This window comes from Neopsephotus bourkii, unplaced genomic scaffold (assembly GCF_033783945.1).
Source record: "Neopsephotus bourkii isolate Nb327-2 ecotype Australia unplaced genomic scaffold, CSIRO-AGI_Nbou_v1 NB_719, whole genome shotgun sequence".
Lineage (NCBI taxonomy): Eukaryota > Metazoa > Chordata > Aves > Psittaciformes > Psittacidae > Neopsephotus > Neopsephotus bourkii.
The window spans coordinates 2,240,198-2,266,496 of record NW_026901218.1 but is presented as its reverse complement, the minus strand read 5'-3'; the positions used below and the strand labels follow the sequence as shown (position 1 = coordinate 2,266,496).

At 40.8% G+C, this 26,299-nt stretch overlaps 1 protein-coding gene across 3 annotated transcripts in view; it reads right to left on the bottom strand.

Annotated features, from left to right (window-relative positions):
- The window catches only part of PTPRG (protein tyrosine phosphatase receptor type G), a 404,332-nt gene that overhangs the window by 111,593 nt on the left and 266,440 nt on the right, over window positions 1-26,299 (bottom strand). For all 3 annotated transcript variants that reach the window (XM_061354220.1, XM_061354222.1, XM_061354221.1), the window contains exon 7: window positions 348-414. In XM_061354220.1, the coding sequence (XP_061210204.1) occupies window positions 348-414 (67 nt within the window). The remainder of the gene's footprint in view (window positions 1-347; window positions 415-26,299) is intronic.

Below are 26,299 nucleotides of genomic sequence, written 5' to 3'. Positions count from 1 at the left end.
GTATTTTTAGAGCAAGGAGAAGATAAATAGCAGGAGTGAAGCATCAACGCTGCCTTCGAAGTACTAATATGAAGGATATATTGCAGTAGGGTTTGATTGATAACTTACGCATTCCCGAGCACTGACTGAAAAGAAACAAATTGTTTACTGTTAACCCCAAACCATTTTCAGGTAACAAATGACTCCGATCTTTACCAATCAAATAATAGCTGTGATGCCCTTAAATATGAGTGAATGAGGAATGTGCAGGCTCACCGCGTCCTTCCATGGGTGACCTGATCTCTTAAAGACAATATCCCTGCCCTTCTCCCCTTCCCAGCAAGAAGAAAGTTTAAGTAGCTACTTACCATGATGTACGACGCCCTTCAACCCATGGATAATGGGATCCAGTGCTGGATTGTCCCTCTGACTGACCTACGAGCAAAGGATACAGGATCGGTTACATCTATCCTGGCATCAGGGAGAACAGTCTCAGTTTAATCTTCTAAAGAGTTAAAAAAAGAGATCTTATCTAACAAGCTGCTTAGTTCTCACATTTACAGTGGCTCTTCAACAAATGCCAAAGCTTCATGCCATAGTAAAATACGGAAGGTTAAATCAAAAGAAAGCGTCCTCTAAATTCATGAAAACATTAGCCATACTATCAGCCCAGCAAAAAGCTACCCCCAAACCAGAGAGCTGATTTTTCTTTACTTCTGCTTTCATAGAGGAAAACTGCTGTGATAAACAGAATTTATCTCAGATCAGTTCACCCCTTACTGATAGAGGAATAAATCTCATGTTGCCAGTGGAATCGGTGAAGCTGGATTCCTCTCAGCCGTAATGGAGCTGGGCCTTGGCACCTCTTCACTATTCAGATTTTTACATTTATTTAATCTAGTGTCACTTGGACAAGGGAGAGAGAAAAAAATCTTTGCGAGAGGATCTAGAAGAAATCTCTGATTTTTGACAATGTAACTGCCTGCACTGCCAGACCAAAACCTGGTATCTTGCACTATTTCTCCTATCACCCAGCAACCATCTATAACCTCTGCAACAGTGAAACCTAGCACCAGAGAAAGAAGGGGAAGGCAGGAGGAAAGATTAAACCTATTGAAGTCCACAACTTACAAATTAAACCCATCACTTCAGCACTTGTAACACAGCCAAGGAATTTATAACCAATAATGCAATTTTTTTAACATTTTGCTTCTTTAGAGCTATTGAAGGGATAACTCCCAATTCCCGTGACCCTGTTCCATTTTTAACACACTTCCCAATTTACTTTTAGGAAATAAATACTGGTTTGTTCCTCATTCATGGGGCACATGTTTCTTACTTTTTTTGACACTGGTCAGCATCAGAACCCTGAGCAGTGTTGATCATTTTTGGACAGACTGCTCTCAGTGGGCACACACATCAAAAGCAACAGAGCTCCTCCGGACTTTGCTGCCTGCCCAGGATCTCAATGTCATGAGGAAAACCGGAGTTGGATTCCTTTATGGGCACATACTAACATATGGGGAAAGGAGTGCAGACAAAAGAAAATAGCCCTGACAGGGAACCTTGTGCTTCGCAGGGAACACACTCTGCATGAAGTGCAGGACCAGCTTCGAGGGCACTCTTACGAAGGGGACATCACTGACAACAGCACCTCCGAAAATGTCTTATTGCAAAAAACATCCCAAATTTTAATGGTGTGAGAAGAACACTGGAATCCACTGCCCAAGTTTCACAAGCACAAGCACGTTTCTTCTCATCCTTCCTCCCCATGACTAATTAGGAATCTTAGAAACCTCATTATGTTCTTAGCCAACTGCACTGAAAAAACCCACAACAAACCACCTTTCCTTTCTCTGCTTATTTGGCCTTTGAAGTACTCTGCTGTGTTCAGGATGCATTTTCGTGCTCTTGTCTAGAGACAAAACAGTTGTGTTCAGTTTGGTGTTTTAAAGGGAAATTGAAGATCCCTTTCTCATCGCAGTACTCCAGAACTTCCAACAGTCACGTAGGGCAAGATACACAATAAAATTATGAAAGTAGCAATAGCAGCTTTGAAATATACACAGCTTAGATGTTACTGACAATAATATTATGGGCCCTGAAGGCTGTAAACTCTTTGAAGCATGAACTTTTATATGGCCAAAGGGGAGGCTTTGTACGTTTTGGATGCTGTATAAATAATAATCACAGTACACTGGACCCAATGACCCACTTTGTAGGTTCTGTCTGGCTTCTGGCAAATGAACAGTAAACACTAAAAATGCAGAGCTATTGCAAGACATGTTCCTACATCTTTTCCATTTATTCAGGTTTCTCCAAGCCATGGCTACCACTTAAAAACCAAAGAATCATTAAAAAAAACCCCAATTTAATACAAGACTTTAAAAAAACCTTGCATTGGGCTTGAAAAATGTTTTATGTTTTGTTGCTTAAGCATAAGTAGGAACGAATTTGCTTTGTTTCTATTTCTGGTGACAGCTGCAATCGGTTTGAAGAAAGCAAATAGATGGAAAGAATCCTAAAGGTTAAAACTCTTCCTTTTGGGATTTTCTGTCAAAGTAGATCAATCCTTAATCTTAGTCTTGTCAGTGCCCCTTTAATCTGGCGAGGTGCTATGTGCCTCAATAGATCCTGCTATGCAACCTATTTGATAGTATATTCTGCAAATGTGCTACGTTCTTCAACAGCATGAAATCAACAGTCGTGTTATTTCTCTGAGACTTGGAAAGGAAATGCTCCATGGCCCTGTGAGCATGTTTTCTCTGATGGTATGGGGAGTGGAATCTCATGTTTCGTTAAAAATCACATGCAGACTAGTACCACTTGTGGAGATGTCAATTCAGACCTGTATGGGATATTGTCTTACTTTCCTTGGAAATCCTTCTCCCCTTTTCTCCAACTACTCACACACCGCTCTCCCGCACTCCTCTACAACTGTTTCAGGATCCTGGCAAGACCATTAGAAATTTCCTGAAACTTTTCTCATTCTGTGGAATGGTTCATGCTTCAGAGCAAACCTTTTCTTACAGCTTTTTTGCTTCAAGTTCTTAAAAGCCCCAAATCACCTTGAATTTTCTTCCTTTTTTTTTCTTCCCCTCCCCGCTCTGTATCAATTTTCTGCCTGTGTTCATAGAGAAACAGAGGTTTCTGAAACCCAAAATGACAAGTTCTATCCCTACTGCTGTATGCCTCTGGTTTAACTGGCCTGGAGCTGGCTGAGATCAGAGATTCACCCGTACAAGAATCCTGCCTCTGACAACAGCTGATACTTAAAAAAAGGGGGAAAAATACGCTGAAGGAAAAAGGGACAAAAATATCTACAATAAGAAGTGTTCTTCTGACCTCCTTTATGATTCCATGTCATGAAGCTTGAGCTTGTAACCTTCTACAAACTGTTTTCATCCTCTTCTGTTATATAACATATATTAGAGCAAAGTATTTTTTATTATCTTATGAATATATCCCTCAGGAAAATAGCAGTGAATTCTTCAGATTGACTTTACATGCCACATTTCTCATGATGCCTTGGCTGCAGGGTTAGAGAAGGACCACACATCTGTAACTTGATCTCAGCGCTTGGGCTTCACCCAACACACCTAACGAAGCTTTGGAAAGCTTTTCTTTTCCTGTGAGCTAGGAGCAATGAGTTTCCCTCTCCTTCAAGAGGCCAACACAGAAGAAACATCACAAATAAGAACTTCCCAAGCACAGGAATTTCATGCACAAACACAAATCTGCTATGCTGCAAGTCATGACCGTGCTGCATAGCAAATATGAACAGACAGATGGAAAACCATCCTGAAATTGCCCTAAAATACCCACAGTACCACTATGACAAATGTTTCCTGAATAACACGCTTTTGCTAAAGACTAACACTCCACAGGCTTGCAGTAAACAGGATAAATAATGCTTGCGTGCATCATTTATAATTGAAAAATGCCTGTAATCCTCTTCAGCAGGAATAAATAGGTAACTATCACATCAAGCACAAGGGAAAAATAAACAGAGATACCATTAAGCAGTTACCTGTGCTAACAGAGCACTCACCATAGGGTAAATATGGGAGGAACATGTCATGAGGAAGCAAAATCTCTTTGTTTAGCATACCCTTTGGGTGACTTCAATACCCGGTGCACCTGCTGTTCCAAGTAGAATGAATGGCTTGATGTTAATGCAATGAACAGAACAAGTGTTTAAATGTAGGAAAAGGTAATGCACAAGTGACTCCATCCTGCACTCATAAACTAGAGATGTTCTTCAGGTGAAGTCATGGTGGAAATCATTATCCCAGACAGCTTGCATTTACTTACAGCTACCACATCTAATGTGGGGACTGAGAGATGATTCATTCCTCGGTGAACAAGGTTGATCAGTCATGAACTCTATTGACAACAGCGTTAACACTTTTCAGCAGCACACCCTGTTGCCACCTTGCTTTAAAGTGCTATTCCTACAGCTTACCCTTATTGTCAATAGGGTAGGTGGCAGGCCAAGCACCGTATCAGGATAATGTTATTAAAACTTCAAAGAGTTAAGAAAGTTCCAGCGAAAGAGCAGAGCAGAGTGTGAGAAGAGGACAGACAGCACTACAGCTGACCATGGGCAACAAGGTACTAGTCTATAGAAAGTCCTTATGTCCTTAGCAGTACTAAGTTTAGCATATCCTGATGAGTTAAAACCCAGTTCTCATTATCTATCATTCATTGTATCAAGCAGCTGAAGCTCTCTGTTAAGCTGATTATTTTATAGGCCAAACTCAGAACCTCCTCAAGCCTCTGGTTTTACAAAATCGGCAGACTTGTAAAGTGTTAAAATTTATACCCATGCTATAGAATTTAAACCATATGGTAGAGTCACATGAGTAATCCATGACCTGTCTTTCCGCTGGAAACAGCTCTATAAAGCAGAAAAACACCAGAAGTCTCAGGCAAAAATTTTGAGCTTTCAATGCTTATTTTAGGAACAGAAACAAATAAAACCAGGGGAAGCTCCAAATACACATTGAGGCAGTCAGAGAAGCCTCACAGCAACACCAGATCTTACCTCCAAGACCCCTGCCCAAAGGGTCAGACTCCCCCCTCATTTCCCATGGCTCTGGGCAGCCTCTCCAAAAGCCAGGTTGTCCTCCCACCAACCAAGACGAGAACGGCTGGGGAAAGCACCACAAAACTCTGTAACAATCACTGGTACGAGTGACCTTGTGAAAAGCCAGTGAATATTAATAGCTTGAACAGCTCAGGAGTAAAGAATACACTTTTCTTTTTAAAACATGAAATGGATCTGTTGCATTGAACAAAATGATGTGTGGAAAAAAGAACAGAAGAAACCCCAACTATTTGGGGTGATACAAAATACAGATTTCTCTTTCACTTCCAGCTTAAAATGTGGCATTTAGACTTATTAAACTGTCATAAATTTGCAGCAACTGCTTTCAAGCTCATTAAATGGGCTCACAGACAGTACTGCAAAGCATCTCAAAACAAAGCAGAATGCCATAGTCGGTGATATTGAAAGGCAAAATGACACGCATTTTGTGCAAGTCAGAGGAAGATGCATGACAACAATTTTGTGATACAGTACCTGAGCCTTTCTCCTCTGAACAGTGCTATGATTTACTTTTCTCTCCCACTGCAACATCTGGCCCTTGACTTGGGAACTAAATCTTCAATCTATCAAGCCTTACCCATCTGCTAAGTAAAATGGCCAAGACAATCTGCATGCCTTGAATTTGATATAGCCAGCTGCTCCCAGAGTGCTGTGGCATTAACATCCAGAGACCATCCTCTTGTGCTGTAAAGGATGGTGTCTGCCAAGGATGAACGACTACATACTTAACTGTGGCAGCTGAAGCCAGTGACAATGGCTGACACAGAGAGATGCCAATGTGTCAAATTCTACCTTCAATTACAGCGGTGAAAGTCAAAGGTAATATTCCCCTGACCACGCGCCTTCAGCTCCCATTCAGCCTGCAGTTAAGATCTAAAGCTCACCAGCCAAGTACCCAAATCTCCAAACGCTCTGTACAAACAACTAAGAAGAAAACTGTTATAAATTAACTAGGTTGCAGAGATTAAATTGTCCTGTAGGGTTTCAGGACAATCAACACAGTTAAACAATTTCTTCTCTTATCAGTGTTGGGCAGGTGCCAGTCCGGAGTCCCTATGGGAAGGACTTGATTTTCACTGTTTTAGAGCAGGAATGAGAAGAATCCCATTAACGTGAACATTATGCCACACAATATGTATTTTAACATTACAGCAACAGATTTCAAAGAATCCAAGATAATCACTGTTCAAAAAAACATACTTCTGTCAGCAAAGGCATATTGGCATATTTCTTGTGAAACTCTTCAAATTCACGTATTTGGGACCAAATTATTTTAGAGCTATATAAGAGCTTGGGTAGGTCCTACTCCTAACCCTTGCAAAAAATGATGCTTTAACCCTGCATCAGTCTGCAGCACTGAGAAAGGATATGCATCCTGGCTTTGTGGTATGCACCCTTCAGCTTTACACAAAGTCCATTGTCTCAGCTCTCTCTCCTCTCCCTTTTGAAGTCCACACTGCAAAAGCTAGTTGTGGATAAATATTTCTTAAGTGTTTCTGAACAAAAGGAAGTGAAAGATTTCAGCCAGATCTGGAATGTGGATGAACTGATATGAAAAGTTTACATATGCTTTGCTTTGAAATACAGTAGAATATATTTATTTGTGCCTTTTCAGGAAAACACCAGCTAATACCACAGCACACTGAGCTATCTGTGAAGGCAAAAAAAATGCCTACCGAGCTCCTAACACAGTGATAAGCTAGGTTTGGTGCTCTTAAGTTTTTAATCTTTACAAGCACTAAATGATCCAAGAATGATATATGCTGCTCCTCCACAGATGATATTTTCTTCCATCTCCCCCATATATGCTATAATTGCACATCTCTCTTATGAATTGATGCAAAAGGACAAATCTGGCCAAGCGCCTGCAGCCTGACAGGGGTAAGCTGGGAGACAGAAAGCATTTGCTGTGCAATGAATGGACTGCCCGAAGTAAGTATCCTGCAGAATATGTTTATAAGGGAAAACAAGAAATGGCAACAGCCCCCTTAACACTTCAAGCTGCTGCTCATGTGTAACATCAGAGAGAATAACAGGTACTTGGGCAAGATGTGACTCTGAATCTTATGCTGGCACACGTGCTATTTCACACGGATACAGCCATGACCTTTGATTTTTCTAACAATGCGCATTAGAGCTGAGCTTGCCTTTGCCTACGGCAACTGGTTTCAGGTTCAGTGATTTGAAGGCAATTTCTGTTGAGTTAAATCCTGGTTTTGGTCTTCAAGTGTTAATAATCCTGCTATGAATAAAAATACACTGAAGTCACAGAGGTGCATTACACTGGCGGCGGAGGTGTTCCTACATGTCTCATTCACTATGGTGTTTGAAGAGAGGGGAAAAAAGAAGATAATGAGTCTTCCCATTATTATTTTAAATAGAGTAATGGGTGTGCATTGATCCTTCTAGCTAATTCCACTTTGAATAATACATCATTCTGACTGAAAGCTTGCAGTGATGTATTAACTTCATACTTCATCACAACTTTGGAGGGTATCTACAGTGTGATATTAACTAGCAGTGCCAAAGAGGAAGCTGCCCTTTTTCCTTTTTTTCTTTTTCAAGCCCAAAATGGTTTTAAAAGCTACTGAGCTGACTTTGGGATCAGGTGTCCTGGCTGTCCCTCAACTTTGGTGTAGTGCAATGCAGCTGCTTGCAATCACAGCTCTTCTCAGCCTTAACTCACCCTCTCTGTCATTTTGTACCTGCTGCTTCTAGAGCCAGGTTAGTTACAGACAACCTGGGACAAGGACGGGACAAGCTTGGTTATAGATCAGAAACTGTCACATTCACTATGTCCAGTAGGGATGCTTGAAAATGCAAGCACAGTCACTCTTCCACCAAAGGTTGGCTGAAATATCAGTGCCATAAAAAGAGCAAAGGGACAGCATGGGCTACCTCAGAATGTGTAACAGAATTTGCGCTAGAGAGACTGCCTCAAAGAAACCACAAGCATGAAACTCAGGTAGAATTAAGTACTGCTCAGTAACTCAGCTCAGAGTATGCTGTGTTTGTGCACACTGAGCTTATTTGTTAGCAGATAGAAACATTGATCCTGTATTGTAGATATGCTGGCAGCTGACGAATCAGCTCCTCAGGCTGAGGAAGACTTTGCAGCACCCCCTCTGCAGCATTACCTCCATTCACTTTAAGATTTGCAACCTCCATGATAGTAAGAATCAGCCAGCAATGTATTTTCCTTTCTTCCTGTAAGCCACTTATTTGCCCAGACTTTGACTCACTCCATTGATAAGGTAGGCATTAATTTCCCCAAAGCATCCTTGCACTTCAAAAGCACGATAGAGCCAATTCACTGCAAGTGAACAGCACATTCAATTAACAAATTATTGAAAGATCTTAATATGCATATATCTGAGGCAAAATGAAAGATAGCTGCAGCCCAAAAGCACAATCCCATTAGCTGCAAGAGAATATCTAAGATAGCCCTGTAAAAGACAAGAGAATGCGACTGCAACACAGAGGAAGAGACAGCTTCAGGGGCAGATTCTCAAAGCTGGGAAAGCTTGATTGATAGACTTTACCATCTGCAGCTGCGCAAAAGGCTGGAGTAGCTGCAAGTTTATTTAAAGCAATTTTGGTGCACTGAGCCTACTTGTTCTCCTTTGAGGAAATAATATGATTTCTTCATAGAGCATGTAGTCTACTTATTTAAACAGCAGTGTGCAAGATCTCTCAATCCTACCAGCAGTTCAGCTGGAAAAATGACACACCAGGGGGTAACATTTTATCAGGATGGAGGCTATTTTATAAGAACTGCCATCAGTTATAAACTGTTCTCACCATTTCAGTTTAAGGGGAAAAAAAAAAAAAACAGAAAAAAGGAATTGGGTTTCTTTTAGAGTTTCTACAACCTGCTCAATTTACAGGAGTTTTTAGGTAAAAATAACCATTCTGACCTATGTAAGGAGGAAAATGAAATGGTGCAATGAAAAAAACTATAGCAAGCACTGCAGTCAGATCATCCTCCAGCACCCACTCTTTGACATACAGCTTTGCACATCTGGAGAGGCTAAACTCAAAACTGTGAAGGCAAGGATGGCAGTTAGCTTTCCTTTTCTCCTGCTCCTGGCTTGAATTTGGTACAGACCTGTGCAACTGAGGAAACCGTAGCTTCAGCTTTTCTTTTGCTTTTTATTTTCAATAAAACAAATAATTTTGGTGGCGAAACAAAAGAACGTGCTAGGCAAAGTGCAAAGGGTGGAAGGGAACGGCTCAGATGGGCATCTGGAACCCACTGTTTTGCAGAGGGTTTTAATTTAATTGCCCCAGCTAAGCTCACCTAGGATGCAGCGGAGATTTACAGCCTTTTCCCTCTCTTCCAGCCAACACAAAGGATTTTGGTGAGACAGGTCACAACAATCGCCCCTTTAAAACTAAGAAAAAGTCTTTCAGCTTTCCAACATCTTTCTTTCATTCTACATGAAAAGTCCTTGGTTTTTTCTCTCCCAGCCTTGCCCTCAGCTCACTTCCCAACAGCAGCGGCTCCCTCCAGCCTGCCGGTACTAGATGACTCAAGCGGCATCTATGAGTCACAGACACAAAGGATGCAGAAATGTCAATTAAGTTACACAGCCACTTCCCCAGTGACAACCACACCTCAGTTCACAATTAAATTACAAATCCAGTGAAAACAAATTGGTCTAGGGCAGATTTTGTTTTAATCTCCTGCTTTGAAACATCAAGATCCAACACAATTTTCTTGCCATTCCCTCTACCTCATTTTTAAGGTGTGAACTGACCTACTCAAATTGCTGCTGGAATTATTGCTACAGCAAATTCCCCATGTCTAATGGAGCAGCCATGGGAAGGAAGGACTCTCAGGCGTCTTTGCAGTACAAGAACCCAGTGGTGTATCATTAATAGCTTTCTGGCACAAGAGGACAAGTCTGTCAACTATGATACATCTTTGTATATCTCTTTCAAGCTCGTTCTTTCATTTTTACTTTTCATCTCTAAATTTTCAGTGTCATTTAAGTTCTTGCAGATGTCTGCAGCTTTGCAAAATGCTATGAACTTGCACAGTTCAGTGCTCATGGTACCTAAGGCAGAAAGCACCGGCTAATCCTCAGAGTTTCCTCACTTCTGCCTCTGTTCTCATTTCTGAGCTGCCTCCCTCTTCCATCACCCACCCGCCGCATCCTCCTCACTCTCTCTTCCCACCCAAGGAGCTGTTTCTGTCTCCTCCACATTATAGCATCCTGTCTTCCCAAACCGTGCCACATACGCCACTGTGCACCTTTGCATGATGCTGCCACCTCCTCCTCTCTACCCACTGCCTCCTGCCCCACCAAGGAAGTCCCTGTGTCCTCCCAGTCTGAACTGGACATCCTTCATGGAGACAGGAAAAAGAAGTAGCCTTGGCTACTGAGGGTGGCAAGTAGGCTCATCCAGAGGAAACTTGGATGCCAGCACACAGGCTACCATGGAAGCCATAGCTACTGTGTATTTTAGCGTGAGGTGTCCCTGCCCACGGCAGGGGGGTTGGAACTGGATGATCCTTTGGTCCTTCCAACCCTAACTATTCTATGATTCTATGAAGTGCAGATGCTCTAAGAGCTGCATCCTTGAGCCAGGGAGGATACCAGCAGCAGGGCAGTCACAGCAGTAAAGAAGCAGCTGAGATGAGGCAGTCCTCATCATGGAATCGAGAGTGGCAGGATGTGGCCTGCAATTTTCTTCTCAGATGCTTCGAACCTACTCAAGTTGCTGCAGCCACAAAAGTACAGCTCATAACCACCCTATTTCACCTGGTGTAACACTACATACAAGAGTGAGCCTCATATGTCAAGCTGTTTATTTTTCACTTGGTAAGAATGACCCAACAACTCAGTTCCTCACAAAAACATTTCAACAAGTATCATGGCTTGTGTTTAGAGGAAATGGGGATATTATTGTGCAGGAAAAAAGCTCTTAGAACACAAGTGCATTAAAAGCCTGGGAAACATTCAGTTAGTGGCAGCAGTTTCTTCCTCTTGAAATACAAAGAAATACAAAAACCTAACATGACATGTATGCTTGTTTCAAGATGTTCTACATTTCAGCAGTGGCAAAGTGAATGTTATTCAATCACTGTGTGTAGCTGATAGTCTTAAAGCCACAGAACTCCTCAGGATGCTCTAGCCTTCATGCCTCTGCTCCATAGGCTTCTTAGAGCTTTTTGGTGCTCCTGTGGAGCATGACCCATCTATGGAGGGGGTTTTCAAGCTCTGTCTCTGGTCAGGAAGCCCTCCTCCTACACAGGATATAACTTCAAAACTGAGAGAATCTAAAAATCTCAGTGAAGGTACAAGAGAAGAAATAAAATGCAACTGAACACGATTTTAAACAAAACTTAAAACATCGTTAGAACAAAAAGTGCTCTTTGAACAAGTCTAGTCTGACCCGGAGCAGTGAAGATGCTTCCTGCAGGTGGGTATACACAGGAATGCTCTCAGGAAGAGTCTCCCACCTCCTCTCCTCTATCACACACTCTCCGTGCGCTTGCCAGAGAACCTGCCTATTAATTTGAGGTGTTTGCTTTCTTCTTTTTTACTTCTTTTCACACCCCAGTGCTTTAAATCCTGGGTGTCCGCAGATCATGTAGCTGGTTGTGATCCTGTCACCAATGCTGCAGCCAGTCAGCTAGACCACCAAGGTTCCTAGCACATACTTTGCCAATACCCCAGTTTTGGTACCCATCTGTAGAAAAGTTTTTTATCTCTCTTAGAAAAGTTTCTTATCTCAAAACCTGACAGGCTGCAATAGTCCTTTGATGTCACCACTTTCATACAACCACCTGTGACTGACACTACAACCCGCATTAGGTTTTTCCATGCCAAAAGCTTGTGCTGGTATGGGGCAAGCTAAAAAGCCAATGCTCTGAAAGGGCAGTCCTCAGAGGGCTGGCACAGAGGGACATATTCACTGCCAGGTTGCACAGGCAATTCTCCCCAAAATGCCTGAGACCCAGCACTGTTTAAATTCCAACCCAGCTGTAACATGCACATGAGGAGCACTGCACTGATGGCTGCTGTGAGGATGTTTTCCAGAGCTCGAAAGCTTGATGACATAGCATCCCATGTTCTCTGCATACTGGCCATTGACTCCATCACACTGGTAGGACACACCAGCATTTGTAGCTCTGTCTGCACTCAGATTTAAGAAGGGCAGGAAACATTTTAATATATGGCATAAGAAAGACATAAAAACCCCTTCTATTTTTAGAGATAAGACACTACTTACATGCCTCAGATGAAATGTCAGCAGTAATGAATGAAGAAAGAGGGTACTTCCTAAAAGGCAGGTAGGTATAGGTTGGGCACTTGCAACATAAATGCAGCATTAAAAAATATTGCTTCTGACACAAGAACAGCTGACAGAGATCATCTCCATAGCTCAGCATGAATTTATATATAGCCTTTCATCAGCTCTATTAGACAGGTGTGGCAGCAACCAGCTGCACTCCATGCACACACCAAGGTTTTCTCAACCCAAGTGCCCATATGGCCCTATAGCACACCAAGGTGGTGCCACCAGCCCAGGCATCACCCCCTCTCGCACCACCATCTGTCCACAGAGTGGTATCAGTATCCACCTGAGGAGTAGTGCAGAACAGATCTAGGTAATGAGACAATTCTGAGTCAAAAATGATGGGTGTTTCCATCCACAACACAAGGACCATCAAACAGCTCTACACAGCAGGGTTTAAAAGTCAGCTTTACTTCTTGGCCTTTAATTCCCTGCCCAACTTATGAGAAGAGACAAGTCTAGCCATAAGGCGGGGTGGGCCGTGTGATTAGAGAAAGTAAGCTTATTAGCTGAAAGATGATAAATCTCTGTAGATAGCTGGAATAGCAGAAGGCAACAGTTTGCTTAGCCATATCACTGGTAATGAGTTGGCAAGAGGAGAGCATTCCAAAACATTAACCTAAAGCTTAATTTGACTGGTATGCACTTGGGGAGAGTACTTAACAAAACTGGTTCACCCAAGATGAGGAACTATCTGTCTGCTTATGTCTTCCACAAAATGCAGCACGATATAAAAGCCTGTGTTTTTAGCAGCTGAGAATACAAAATGCAGGGAAAAAAAACACCCTGCCTTTGAGAAGTGATTGATGTAGTCTAATCATGTTTCACACAAGAGCATTTCAAATTATGCTGGATGTTTTTATAGGCCCTAGGTATGATAATGAAGGTTTGCCAGGTGGGAAGGTAGGCAGGGGGGAGGAAGGAGTAAGAAAATAGTTTTATGTTGACTGCTTCTAATACAAAGGCATGTGCATAATGCCATACAAACCACAGATAAATTAATAATAAGAAATAATCACTAGCTTAATAGTTTGGGTTATGAAGCTTTGCTTTCTAATCAATGCTCACCCATATAGCTGTCTTAAATACTGACCTGGTAGAATGATCCTGAGAGAAAGTTCGTATCAAAAGGGGTGATTTAATTCAATCATCCTGATTCCTGCATAGCATGATCCTATTTCTTGAACACCCCAGAAAGCTGTAACTTAAGTGAAGCTTACAGATCAGCTAATATATTTACAGCCTTAAAATGCGACACACTAAAAAATACACTGAGATCCGAAGTTAATCTCTTCTAGCAATATTCTTGCAGCAAGTAAAGATGAATTTTATGCTGAAAAAGAAATCCATTTTATCACGAGCAAGACTGAGCTTTCTAATAACCACACTACTTTCTAATGTGATACATCATTTTACTTCAGTCATACAGACTAGTTTGCCAAATCTCCAGTTAGGCTTCATTTGATACAGTACAGATGTTGCAAACCCAATACCTCCTTTCAGAAAGTCTATTTACTCTTGACAATTACTACATTAGGATGCATTTTTGATGCGTGGAAATGGCACGGTTACAATCGGCACCTGAATACTTTTCTGATGGTATCAGCCAGGCAGCTTTTCCTCGGCTTTTCCATGCTCCCAGAGCTGGGAAACACCACAAGCTCATAGGAAAAATCCTGCTCCATCTTGCAAGCCTCTGAAAACTCACTGTTCAGAGGTGCTGTGAACAGATTTAAGCAATCTTTGTCTAACGCATATTTCAATTTTCTGCATAGAATAAGACGGTGATTGGCATTCTTAGCTCTTATCTATTTCCAGTAAAGCTTAATGTGCATAAAAGCGCATCCCAGATTCTTTGCTGGTTTTGTTCTGGGAACCCTGCTTCGAGCACATGTGAACATAAAACAAAGGGAGGTTTAATATCACTCAAACTGGGACCATTTAGCTCATTTCAGACCCATCACCTCAGTCGGATTAGTGAGCTTCTCAGTTAATCTCAGATGTAGAACATACATCTGAAAGCTACTAAAATCATGCTGTAAAAGGGTTCCCAAGTTTACACACCTGTATCCCCACCCTAATAACTTTAAGATTCCTGATTTAGATTCACAGGAGGTAAAACATCAGATACAGGGATTGCTCTGGGCAAGACGCCATCTCAGCTGCAGAATAATTTGGGGGGTAATATGCCATCAGCATTATCAGTTAAGCCATCAGCCATACATACAAATATCTACCTCTGCGCAAATACATAAAGAAAGGGTCCAGACTAGACTCTGATCTACTCCCATTGCCTTTCTTTGACCTCTGGAAAGAAAATCACCAGTTCAGAAAACCCTGGATAATCATCTCTCCCATTGTCCTGCAGCACAGAAACTCCAGATGAGAAAAACCAGGAACAACTCAACCCTCTGTCAGGAACCTGTAACACCGTATTTACAGGGATTTAGGGCAGATGATAATTAAATTACTGACAGATACCTTCCTGCACACTTGCTCAGCATCACGTGTAATATTTAGGAATTAGACAAGAAACCACATGCATATCATTGATAATTACTGGGGTGGTGCTTCCATGGGCACACCAACCTGACACGAACCTGTGCTGTCCCCAGTACGGATAGGCAGCACCCTCTGTTCCCAAACACTCCTCTTCCTTCCCTTGCATGCTTCCATGCTTTCCCATCACATGTGATCTGGGAAAAAACATACTGATATTTCAGCTGGACCTGTTGTGTGACTTGGCTAGGGGTGGATGAGGTGGGCAGCAGGCAAAGGCAGAACTAGGATGACTCTGTACCCACCTCACTGAACGTACAAAGTGACACGTTCCATTTATTTGTACAATGTGAGCCCTAAGTGATTCTTACATCCTGCAACAACCTATTAACGAAAAGAGACTTTGTGAATGGGGTATGCGGGTAAACACTTCAAACAAATACATCAATTATGCATAGTCTGCATACTTTTCCTACCTTAGGGATCAAGCTGAAACGAGACTAAAGAATTATGTTTTATTTGTATTAAAAATGTATTAGCTGCTGTCCGAGAAGGTTTTCTAGAACATTTGGTATGCTACCCAGGAAATCCTGTCTGAACCTTGAATTGTTTATTATTGCCAATACTAGGAGAAACTTGGCACTGTTATATCTTGGAACAACAGTAATAATTCTTCAGGCAGAACAGCTTAAATTTAGTAAGAATAACTTTTTTATCTCAACCAGAAGATCTAAAGGCAAAGGTAGCCCCAGTTTTACCCATCTATTTTATACATTCAGACTTTACAACCAATCTCTCTTTATGGCACAAAGTGAAACTAGGCAATCATTTATGAATAGATCACTTAAAATGTGCCATAACACTAACTGGTAACCAGAGGCATATGAAGTCTCTACCATTTCATGGAAGATACAGAGGATGAAAACAAGAGTAATTTTTCTAAGGTGTGCACAAATCCTGTGCAAAATCCTGCAGAACTGGGCAATGTGTGAACTAGAAAGCAGGAGTTTTCTAAGATTTAGATTTCTCCCTGTGTGTACACTGAAAGTAAACCACATGTAATATACTTGATAAGTCCCTCCAGGTTTGAGGCCTGGATAGCTACCAAGGATGGCTTTTGAAGAAAGAGAAATTGAATTAGATTTAAAGAAAGGTAGGCAGACAGGCATTAAAAAGTCATCTTCCTGGAATCCAGGCTGGATGTTCAACAACAGGGAGAAAACAGGGACTTATCAAAGGCAGCTGCTGCATTTGGGAGAAAGGAAAGGAGATGAGCGTACAGCTTTACTTCTCCTTTGTAAATAAGACCACATCTAGTAAAACTCTCTGAAGACTTGAGTAGCAAAAAATAGATGCTTTACTTCCAGCTTCTCTCACTCTCTTTTTCCTAACAATGAAGGTCAGGTCAAAATGCACCAGATTTGGAACATGAAAGAAGGAAGGGGATGAACCAATTGTTACTATCACAGAGAGGAGAAGAGGTACCTGCAGCAAAGAAAACAAGCCACATTCAATGGCTTCTCAATGCTCAGAGACACAAAGACAGACTCTGCTAGGGGCTGTTGTCCCTTCTCTAAAGCAGACAACTGATGAGTGACAGGACCCATGTGAGGGCTGGGAGTCCCTCCACTCTGACCCAGCTCTTATGGCATCCAGCTCTTGGTCTGCTTTGTGGTGTTTGATAAAGTGACAAAGTGATGTTAACAACAAAACACAGCAGAGAGGAAAATGCAGAAAGCATTACTGTAGTTGGGGAACTAATTTGTTTTTTAGTCTAATGGTTATAATCGGCAGACGTCCTGCGCATCAATCTTCCTAAACCACAGAGAGGATGAGATTACACACTGTCAACTGTAAGTTTTACATGTAAGACATTTAAAGTGTCATTTTCAGGAGACTGGCAATGAAAACTCCACAAGATATTTTTCTAACAATTTAAAGATTTTTATGTATATAAAAGTGGTTTTGTTTTTGGGGGGTGTTGTTTGGTTTGGGGTTTTTTGTGTGTTTATTTTGTTAAAGACAGGACATTTTTAAATCACAGAGAAGTAAATTACTGTGTTTAAGATGCTGACACCCGGCGCTATAAATATTCTTAAACTGATTCAACTTTGAACATCAAGGGTGAAAAGAAGGAGAGGGAGACAAAAGAATACACAAATGCTGATCAAGTTCTAACAGCAAGTTATTCAAATAAACCCACTAAAATACAAGGGGACAATTATGGGAATTAAGGCTAACAAATTGGTATGTAATTTAATGAAGTAAGTTAATAATGGCATCCCACTTGGGATTGATCGTAATACATTAATCAATTGAAAAGCATCGGGAAAGCAAAGAAAGCTGTTGTAAACTGAAAGACAGTGATCCCAACATTCAAATGAAGATTAAACTAGAAGAGCAAAGGGTTAGGGTGCAACATGCACAACCAGCTCCCATTAATGGTTATGACAGCTCAAGATATTGAGGAGAGACCCCATAAAATATACAAAGGGTGCTTTCTACATTTGTAGTGTTGCCAAACTTTGGAGTCCAAGTTCTCTCAACAGCAAGAAAGTTTACAGTACCTTCCTAGCATCAAGAACTGTGAGGTTTCCATTCAATAAACCAAAGCAAGGACTGTCATTTATCAAAGGAAATATCACTCGATAACCCATCACCATTGTTAGCCACCCTCCTTTGCGACTGCATCCAACAAGAGAAGTGACAGCGCAAGTCATGAGTTATGATCTCAGGCTTCACAGTTAAGAAAGCATTTACAGTGCATTTTTACCTTCAATTAGAGTTTTTTCAGGCCCTTTGGAAGTTCATTTCTCTGGACAGATCTGAGGTTAAAACCAAAATAAAAGCCAAAGACTCTGTATTCTGGTATTTCGCCCTGCACTGTGAAACAAACTGCACGACACCACTTTCTGTACAGCCCACATCCTTTAAAACTCAACCTAACAAAAAGGCTTTAATTGAAAGTATTGCATTTTGGAAGTCATCTCACAAAATCAGGCTTCCTGCTCCTCTGTGCTATTGGAAAATGTCATGAGTGAGTTCACAGAGCTGAAGAGAAGGAGGGAAAAGGAAGACGATTGCTTGGGCACTGAAGAAGATAAGTGCGCATAAGGTAGATTATCTTTCTACACTGCACAGTCAGCCTGTGGATAGAAAAGTTTCAACACAGCAGGTTGCAGCCATCATGATCTAGAGACTGCAAATGCCTCTTGGCAGAACATAGGCAAGCAGAAGCAGAACGATGTGTCTGCTTCCAAGAACAATCTGTTTCAGCCGCCCTGTCAGTCTGTCTGCCTCCAAATCCAGCCCCCCTTTCGCTCACACATTTGTACCTCATTCCTCCAAGCACACTTGCTCAGGATGTTCAGGCTGCTGTGTGAACACCTCTGCTCTTAGCAGTCCTAGAGTTAGCCATGTGGGCTCCTTCTCATAGATGAGCCATGACAGATGTGCAGCCATAAATGAGAAAGCCCAAACCCTGTACATCAAGAGAAACTTTGCTAATGATTGTACAGGATTTGAAATGAGGGATTACCACAAGCCCAGGCTCTTCACACTGACCCAGCAGCGAAACTGTCTATCAGTGCTGTTGTCCATGGACAGGAAATGTGGAGTACCGAAGATTATCAGGTAAAAGAAAAACCTCACAAGTGAAAGGGCCAGTGTTTTTTCAGTGCAGTTCAGCTCACTAACAAGGCTCGTAAGTGATCATCACATGAGTGATGTACATCACTGGGCTTACAGACCCAACCCCTTCCACCTCCTTGTGCTCCTTAAAGCACTTGTAGCTTTTGTTCAGTGATGTCCCAGGTCTCACCCCACCACTCTGCCTCTTCCTCACCTGCTGCAAGCAGTGTTGTTCAACAAAGGGATGCAGCTCTGCCCACCTCACCACAGCATCTCCCCTCACAGCTAAAAACCTTTGAAGTTTCACTGTCAAACTCTAGATTTCACCAGGAATTGTTTCTTTGGTACTCTCAAGAGTCAGCCTACTCATTTTTGTACTAAAGGATGAAGAACCCTATTACAAGGAACCTTTATTTTTAAAATATCTCTACTGCAAACAGCAGTTTTACTATTAAACACCTGAAACATGGCCAATCTGGGCAAAAGGTATGGATCAGAATAAACTTAAAGTCTCAATAAGCACCAAAAATTGAAGCTGGAGATATATATAGAGAGATACATAGATATATATATTTTCTTTTACTCAGAGAGCTATTCCCCATCTGTTCTCCCCTTTCTTCTTTTACATAAAATATTCAAAAATATTCATATTTCCCAAAGAAACTTTCAACAGAATTTGAAATAAAAATCTGAATTTTGGGCTTAGTTTAAAAAATTATTTTTGTTTTATTTTTTAGAAATAGACATGTCCCATGCATTTCTGTCTTTCACTCAAACTCAACTTCCAATCAAAAGGATTTCAGGACAAGTTATTTGTTCAGCATGAATACTTACTTTTAGGCACCCAACCTCACATATTCTGGCTAAAGCAACCACCTCTGAAGGCTGCTTAGTGCCATTCACATACTGAACCCTAATCTACCAGACTTTAAGAAGCTCTCATAATTATATATTTAAATCCTCCATGATGCAAAATCACTTTTGTCTTTTGATAGTTTTATTCCCATTTATTTACTGGAAAATTGGGAGAATCATTTTCTGCTCCAGAGATGCTTTGTATTATTACACGTCATTACATGCATTGTACAAGGTGTTTCTCAGAAAGCTGTACTCTCAGTGCTGTACTGACCGTATCTACCTACACCTACTTACTCATCTTTGTATGTCAGGGTACTTTGTATCCCTATAGTATTTTCCAAGTACATAAGGGCCCGAGTACTGCTTTTATTAGTAACAACTAATGGTTTTAAACAGCTACTACAATTTCAGAATGTGGGGAAAGTCGATTCAATGAATAAGAACACATTCCAAATTGTTTTGCTTGTATTCAGTTACATGGACACAAGTATGCATACAAATACTTTGACAAATATAAATTATACTTTCCAAAGGCACTGAATAAGCCTTAGCCTGCACACATTTTCATGTTATGAAGATAATAAAAAAATACCTATACTAATTCCTAAATAATACTGCTAATCAATAATAATAGTTTTATTATTCATAAGCTACTATTAATAAAACACCATGGGTTCTAATGTAACCATTAAAAGAATTAATACTGTAATTTAATTTTAAGGTCTTTACATGTATCTGAACTCTATTAAAATAAATGAAAAACCTCTCAATGACTCTGGATGATGCCCTGCATGTTAATGATGCTACCTGTTATTTGAACTACTGCAAATCACCTTTAAGATACTGCCTAAACACTGAAGTGCTAATTATGCTTCACGTAGATGGACATGATGTTTCAGGAAAAGTGCACATCTCCCTCTACTTTCTCATTTTCAAATCAAAAAGCATTATATTAACAGAGAGGTGGAATTAGGGAATTGCCAGGAATTGAGGTAAGGCCATGGGAACTGGGCCTCCCACCAGATACTGTTTTCACAACAGCTACTGTATTTAAAGCACATATTCACTGGTTATGATGGCAAACACATGAAACAGTTAATGAAAAGGAAGAAGAAGGAAGAAAAAGGCTTCTAGGGAAGTGAAAAGCTGAATTCTGTTATTTGAGAAATATACATGAAAAGAAGCATATTTGTACCAAATATTCAATGGCTTTGATGGTGTTCCACCAATTTATTCTGTTTAGCTCATTTAGGTCACTGTGAAAATTGAATTATTGATCACCTTCATGAAGCACACCAATCTTACAAAAAAGTAAGGCCACAATTATTGTTTTAATGAAGAACAAGTCTCTGCATGTATGAAGCAGTAGTAAATATAAAGACATTTACACACATATAACACACACAGAGATCTAAAAGTTAAAAGTATTTTTTTCAACACCCTTAAAAAAAAATAGTATTGGAAAATTACATTAAGAATGGAATCCCAGTAAAAAAACCTGTAAGCCCCTTGCTTTTTATTCCATGTACCTTTGAAATTACTGTTAGTTGCGTATTTGCTGCCAAGTACCTAATTACTTGTAAAAATCTAGCTCTGCACTCCTGAAGCTCTTGAGTGATGGAGATACCAACATCACTCATCATTATGAAGATAATTTTAATGATGAAAGCATTGCTTAAAGTTATTTTAAAATTCATTTTTACTTTAACTTCTTTAGAGATGATTTGTTTGAGTACCTGTGATGCAGTAACTAATCACTGATGGTTTTCTTTGCAAATAATAAAATAGATTTATATGCCCTCCCTGTAGGAACAAGAATTCCATCACCTCCTCCTGAATTTCTGAGCTATCGAATATTTGATGAGTGCTTAGGGAATCAGTATTGTGTCTTTCCGCAGCAGTAATCAAGCAATGAAGTATTCTCTCCCGTAATGAATCTACTGCAGGTCCAAAAGATGAATATTTCAAATGCAAAAGCAATATGTTTGTTTTGAACACATTTAAGTTTGGCTTTAATAAAGTAAGTAGTGAAGTGTGCAATGAATTATATTGTTAGATGGTTAAAACAGAGCCATGCAATATGTCTGAATTCATTTAATCCAAGTAAGTACTCATTTTGAATGTGACTTGCAAATATGTATTACATGTATGTATACGGACAGATGACTCAGGAACCAGCGTGAGATCTGTGCCTTTCCTTCCACTCGTGGTTTACTCCAAAACTGGCTCAGCCTTACAAGGCCTGGAGCCAGAAAATCATTAAGTACAAGTTGAATGTTATGAGGGCTGAAATTAAGCATGTGCACCAAACTATTCAAGTTAGGATCATTTAAATTGGGAGTGAAGTGCCACATTGGACTGGGACCTCCCACATGTTTCAGCAGTTTGGTGGGTCTCAATGAGCAGCCACAGGCAACTTTTAAAGGTCCACAACACAATGAAGCCTTGCAGACAAGTCTCATCACTGCAGTGTTATTGCTTTTGCAAATCCAGAAGCCTTTACTGCAGACCATGAGGATACTGCTGGATATACGAAGTCAAACACCTTCCACTAGCACTAGTTATAACTTGAGAAACACCGAGTAACCCCCATAACTGACAGGAGTGGTCATACTGTTTTCTCCTGAGAAACTTGTCAGGAGGCAAAGAGAAATCACTGGCATATTCTCATTTGTCTCCAAAAGATTTGGATTTTTGCTAAAATAACAGATGAGTTTTCCTTACCAATAAAGAAGCAAGATCTTTTTGATTCCCACTGCTGTTTAATACTCTGATCCCTTCTCCCTCTTGAAACCATACTTTTTCCACAGATGTTCTCACTCTCAGAAAACAGACCTTTTTCCCCCACTGATTTCCCCACCCCCAATGGGCTTTAACAATCATTATATGCACCACCAGCAGGCTATAGAGTTCCCTTCTCCCCTTTTCAGCTTGTTCCAGCTGAACAGCTTTTACAATAATTTGAACTAAAAGATCAGAGGTTCCTGAACCACTTTGCTCCTGTACAACAGTCCCTGAGGCTCAGTAAGGATGAGAGAGGCTCTTGAAGGAAATGCCATGGCATGGTGCAAGGTTTTGTTTGTTTGCTGCTTGTTTGGCTTTTGCACAGTCAGGCACTTCATTCTGCCCCAAATACACAGACAAAAGTCTGCAGGAATTTTCAGCAGGGCTAAATCATCTGTCACTTTGTTATTTGCCGCATCTCCCTGCAGGTACAACAGTCCCCAGCACAGTCCCAGACTGGTTTGGGTTGGAAGGGATCTTAAAGCTCCTCCAGTTCCAACCCCTGCCACAGGCAGGGACACCTTCCACTACAGCAGGGTGCTCAAGCCTTGTCTAGCCTGGCCTTGAACACTGCCAGGGATGGAGCAGCCACAGCTTCTCTGGGCACCCTGTGCCTCAGCACCTTCACAGGGAAGAGTGCCTTCCTAATATCTAATCTAAATCTCTCCTCTCTCAGTTCAAAGCTATTCCCCCTTTTCCTATCACTATGTGCCCTTGGTAAAAGCCCCTCTTCAGACTTCTTGTCAGCCCCTTTATGTACTGGAAGACTGATGCTTGAAGTGATGCTAGGGTCAGAATGCAGACCAAGTGGTAAGGTGACCGTTTTCCTGAACATACCTGTTCACTGTACAACTTGTATTGCAATGCAAGTTTCATTGGCCTTTCAAGGCCCAGTTAGAGATTTCAGGCCAGCTCATTTCATTTGCAAATTGGGAACACCTGCTATAAAGTCCTCACAGTGCTATTTTATGTGAGATCCTGAATGTCTATCTACAATGAAATAGAGATGAACAATTATAGTAGTTTGTATATGCAATAATTGTTTCCTGGTTTTAACTATTAATTTCTATCAGGTCAACTGACCTGCTGCATGCAAACAGAATTTATCAACAGAGTTCACAATGAAGGCAATGAGAAAAGCAGAGATTTAATTAGCAATTACAAAAAAATACCAAGTGCTTCAATTATCTAGGTTTAGAACCAATGTACTTCACCTCGAAATTGCCCCTGAAACAGTGAATGCAATAAGGAAAATTCTTATAGAGTCCAAGTTAAATTATTTAAAAAGGAAGAAAGAGGGTTCTTAATTATTTAATGTTTCACCAGTAATTATACAGCTCAGTATAATGTTCACTCACTGGAGAACCTGATTTTCAAAGGAACATTTGTGAACATCAGTCAAACAAAAAACAGCTGCCAGACTATAAACTCAGTCAGTGCAGTACACATTCATTCCAACACAGCATTAACGCATTAGCAAAAATCCAAGTCTTGACTTAATGGCAAACCTATCCAATAATTTCTGTGTTAAAATATTTACATAGAACAGCATGCACAATTCAGCTTTCTAATGCATTTGTGAAAAACAGTATGACCTCTATTGGTAATTTTATTTAAAGCTGTGTTCCAGAGAAATGAGTTAAGAGATGGAACTACAGCTTTGGAAAACGGCAAACTACAAAATCAATGCTCAAATAGTCAAAACTGACAGTCAACATGCGGCCATGGACATCTTAGGGACTTTTCATTCCAAAGTTAGTAAGGATCAGTTGTAAAAGACAGCTTTTAAATTAATTGCATGAACTACTAACCATGGTGAGCTTATCTACATGGTGCCCTGCGGAGCAACACTAAAGGAACGTCAAGTATTTCTGAGCGAATCTGTAAAGGCTTTTCCAAGTCGTCGCTCACAAGCGCCAGCCCATGATACGCAGCTGAGGGAATTAAAACCTCACCTTGATCAAGCAGTGTGGATGTGCAAAGGATTATCACCAACAATTAACAACTCTATGTACAAAGCTCAATGGGATAAAGTCTGGAAAACCCTCGTGATGACCAAAATAGTAGTTGCCACACTGAAGTCCTTTGAATTTACTTACACAGGCCAGAATTCAGCATATGATGTTTCAGATAGAGACTTTGGGCTTTAGAAATCTTCCTTGGCAGTTTTCCATCTTGGGGCAGAGCTACCCAGAAGGAAGACCTGATGCACTCACAAGTTTAAGAACACACCACTAATTTATCATTTCAGCCCAAAGACAAAGATACCAAATAAATAAACTCATTTCCTTCCAGATGCAAAACAGGTTGTCCCTGGGCCACTTTGCCATAGAATTACCTTACCCCCACTCTCTGGAAGAGATCAGAGACTGTTTATCAGTAATGGCTTCAGATTTCATGGCTCTTGGAGCAGGGGAGCCCAGCTGCACCATCATCCCGGCTTTACAGCCTAATGTCTTGTGGCCTGCAGGGCTAGGAATGATGAAAACTATACATTTCTGCTTCCCTAAGGGGACTGCAACACTCAATTGTGGTCTTAAAGAGCCTGCGGTCTCTTAAAATCAAAGATGGCATTTTTAACAGCATTACAGACTATTTTAGGTTATTTTTAGTGAGTTTAATGGCTCCCTTGGAATCGTGGGACTTGCAGTAAGTGCAGCACCTGGCTTTGCAGGTGGGGAATACAAAACACATTCCTACTGCAATTTTAAAGTCCTCTAAAAACAGGGTTTATGGAATAAATGTCATATACAGACCAGGAAATGGTACAGTATGGGGCAGTGCTTCATGTGGCTTACGTGAGGCACATCAGGGTGATTTAGCAATTAAATTCCAGCAGACAATGCTACAACATGCATTGTACACCATGGCATAGCACATGCTCCTTCTGACACAGCATTCACACATAACATGTAGCTCTTCACTGTGGTATAAATCCAGTAGCAGTGCCTTTGGTTGTTCTGCTTCTAAACTTCTGCCTTGGAAGGACACATTCAATTTGCCCAATGCTCCTCACAGCACATGAAGATTAAGAAGTCTGGGGAATCATCTTGCTATGCCACTGTAAATTATCGCAGCTCCACCAACTTTACCCTAACATGAAACGCCAACAGAAGTGCTCAGAATTCAACAGTGATGAATTTAACATGCCTGCTTCCCCTAGCCTGATGTCAGCAGAGATACAGCAATTTATGCAACACAAGGATCTGTCCTTTTCTCCTTATCAAAGCATTTGATCAAAATCAGTGACATGGAAAAAGACAACCTTACTTAATTTGAGCAGGAGAGTCAGGCTTGTCACTCCAACATCATAAGAAAAAGGGATGTATTTACATACGGGTACTTGTATATTCCTTTTTATCTGGCTTCACAAAGATAGCAGGAAGATCACTATCATTCACAGTAAAAACTAGTGTGAAACCTCACAGAGGACCAGCATTTTCCCTTGCTCTCCCCTCCCTTCTTTCCTCTCCTTTGAAAAGGCAGCACCTTGAGATATTCCAAATCATTAGCCATTTCTCTGTCTGCAACAGCCTGGTGGAATGGAGCTGCTCCAACTCCCTCCATTCAATTCACCCTCAAGTTAGGAATGAAAAACTCAGTTTCTGATGTAACATGGCAAAAGCCCCCACTCCTGAACACCACAGCCATGTGGCTCGACCTGCCAGCCCTTGCAAGCACCAGTTTCTAACCCACACTACAGATCTTGAGTGTGTCGAACCAGCAAATGAGCTACCCAAAGCAGTCACGCTCCTGAGGATGCATTAAAAAAAGCAGATGCATAAATTCACTCATTTGGAAACCTGGTCTGTTCAAGAACTTGTTACTATGACAATTTAGAAGATGCTGCTGCAGATAAGATTGATGAAACTTATTGATTTTCTCTCCAGCAATGTTTGAATTTCAAGTTTTTCTCCAAACAGTACCCCTGGTTCATGTTGGGTTGTTAGTATTCCAGGGACCACAGCAATGTGCTTCAGCAGTGAAGGAAGTTCCATGATAAATGTGTTCTTCAATCTGCATCTGTAAAGCAGCTATAAAATCAGAACAATTCATGCAAAATTTTTCATTATGTTTTTAAATATACTTATTTACATTTTAAATCACACATAGACAATATAAAATATCTTT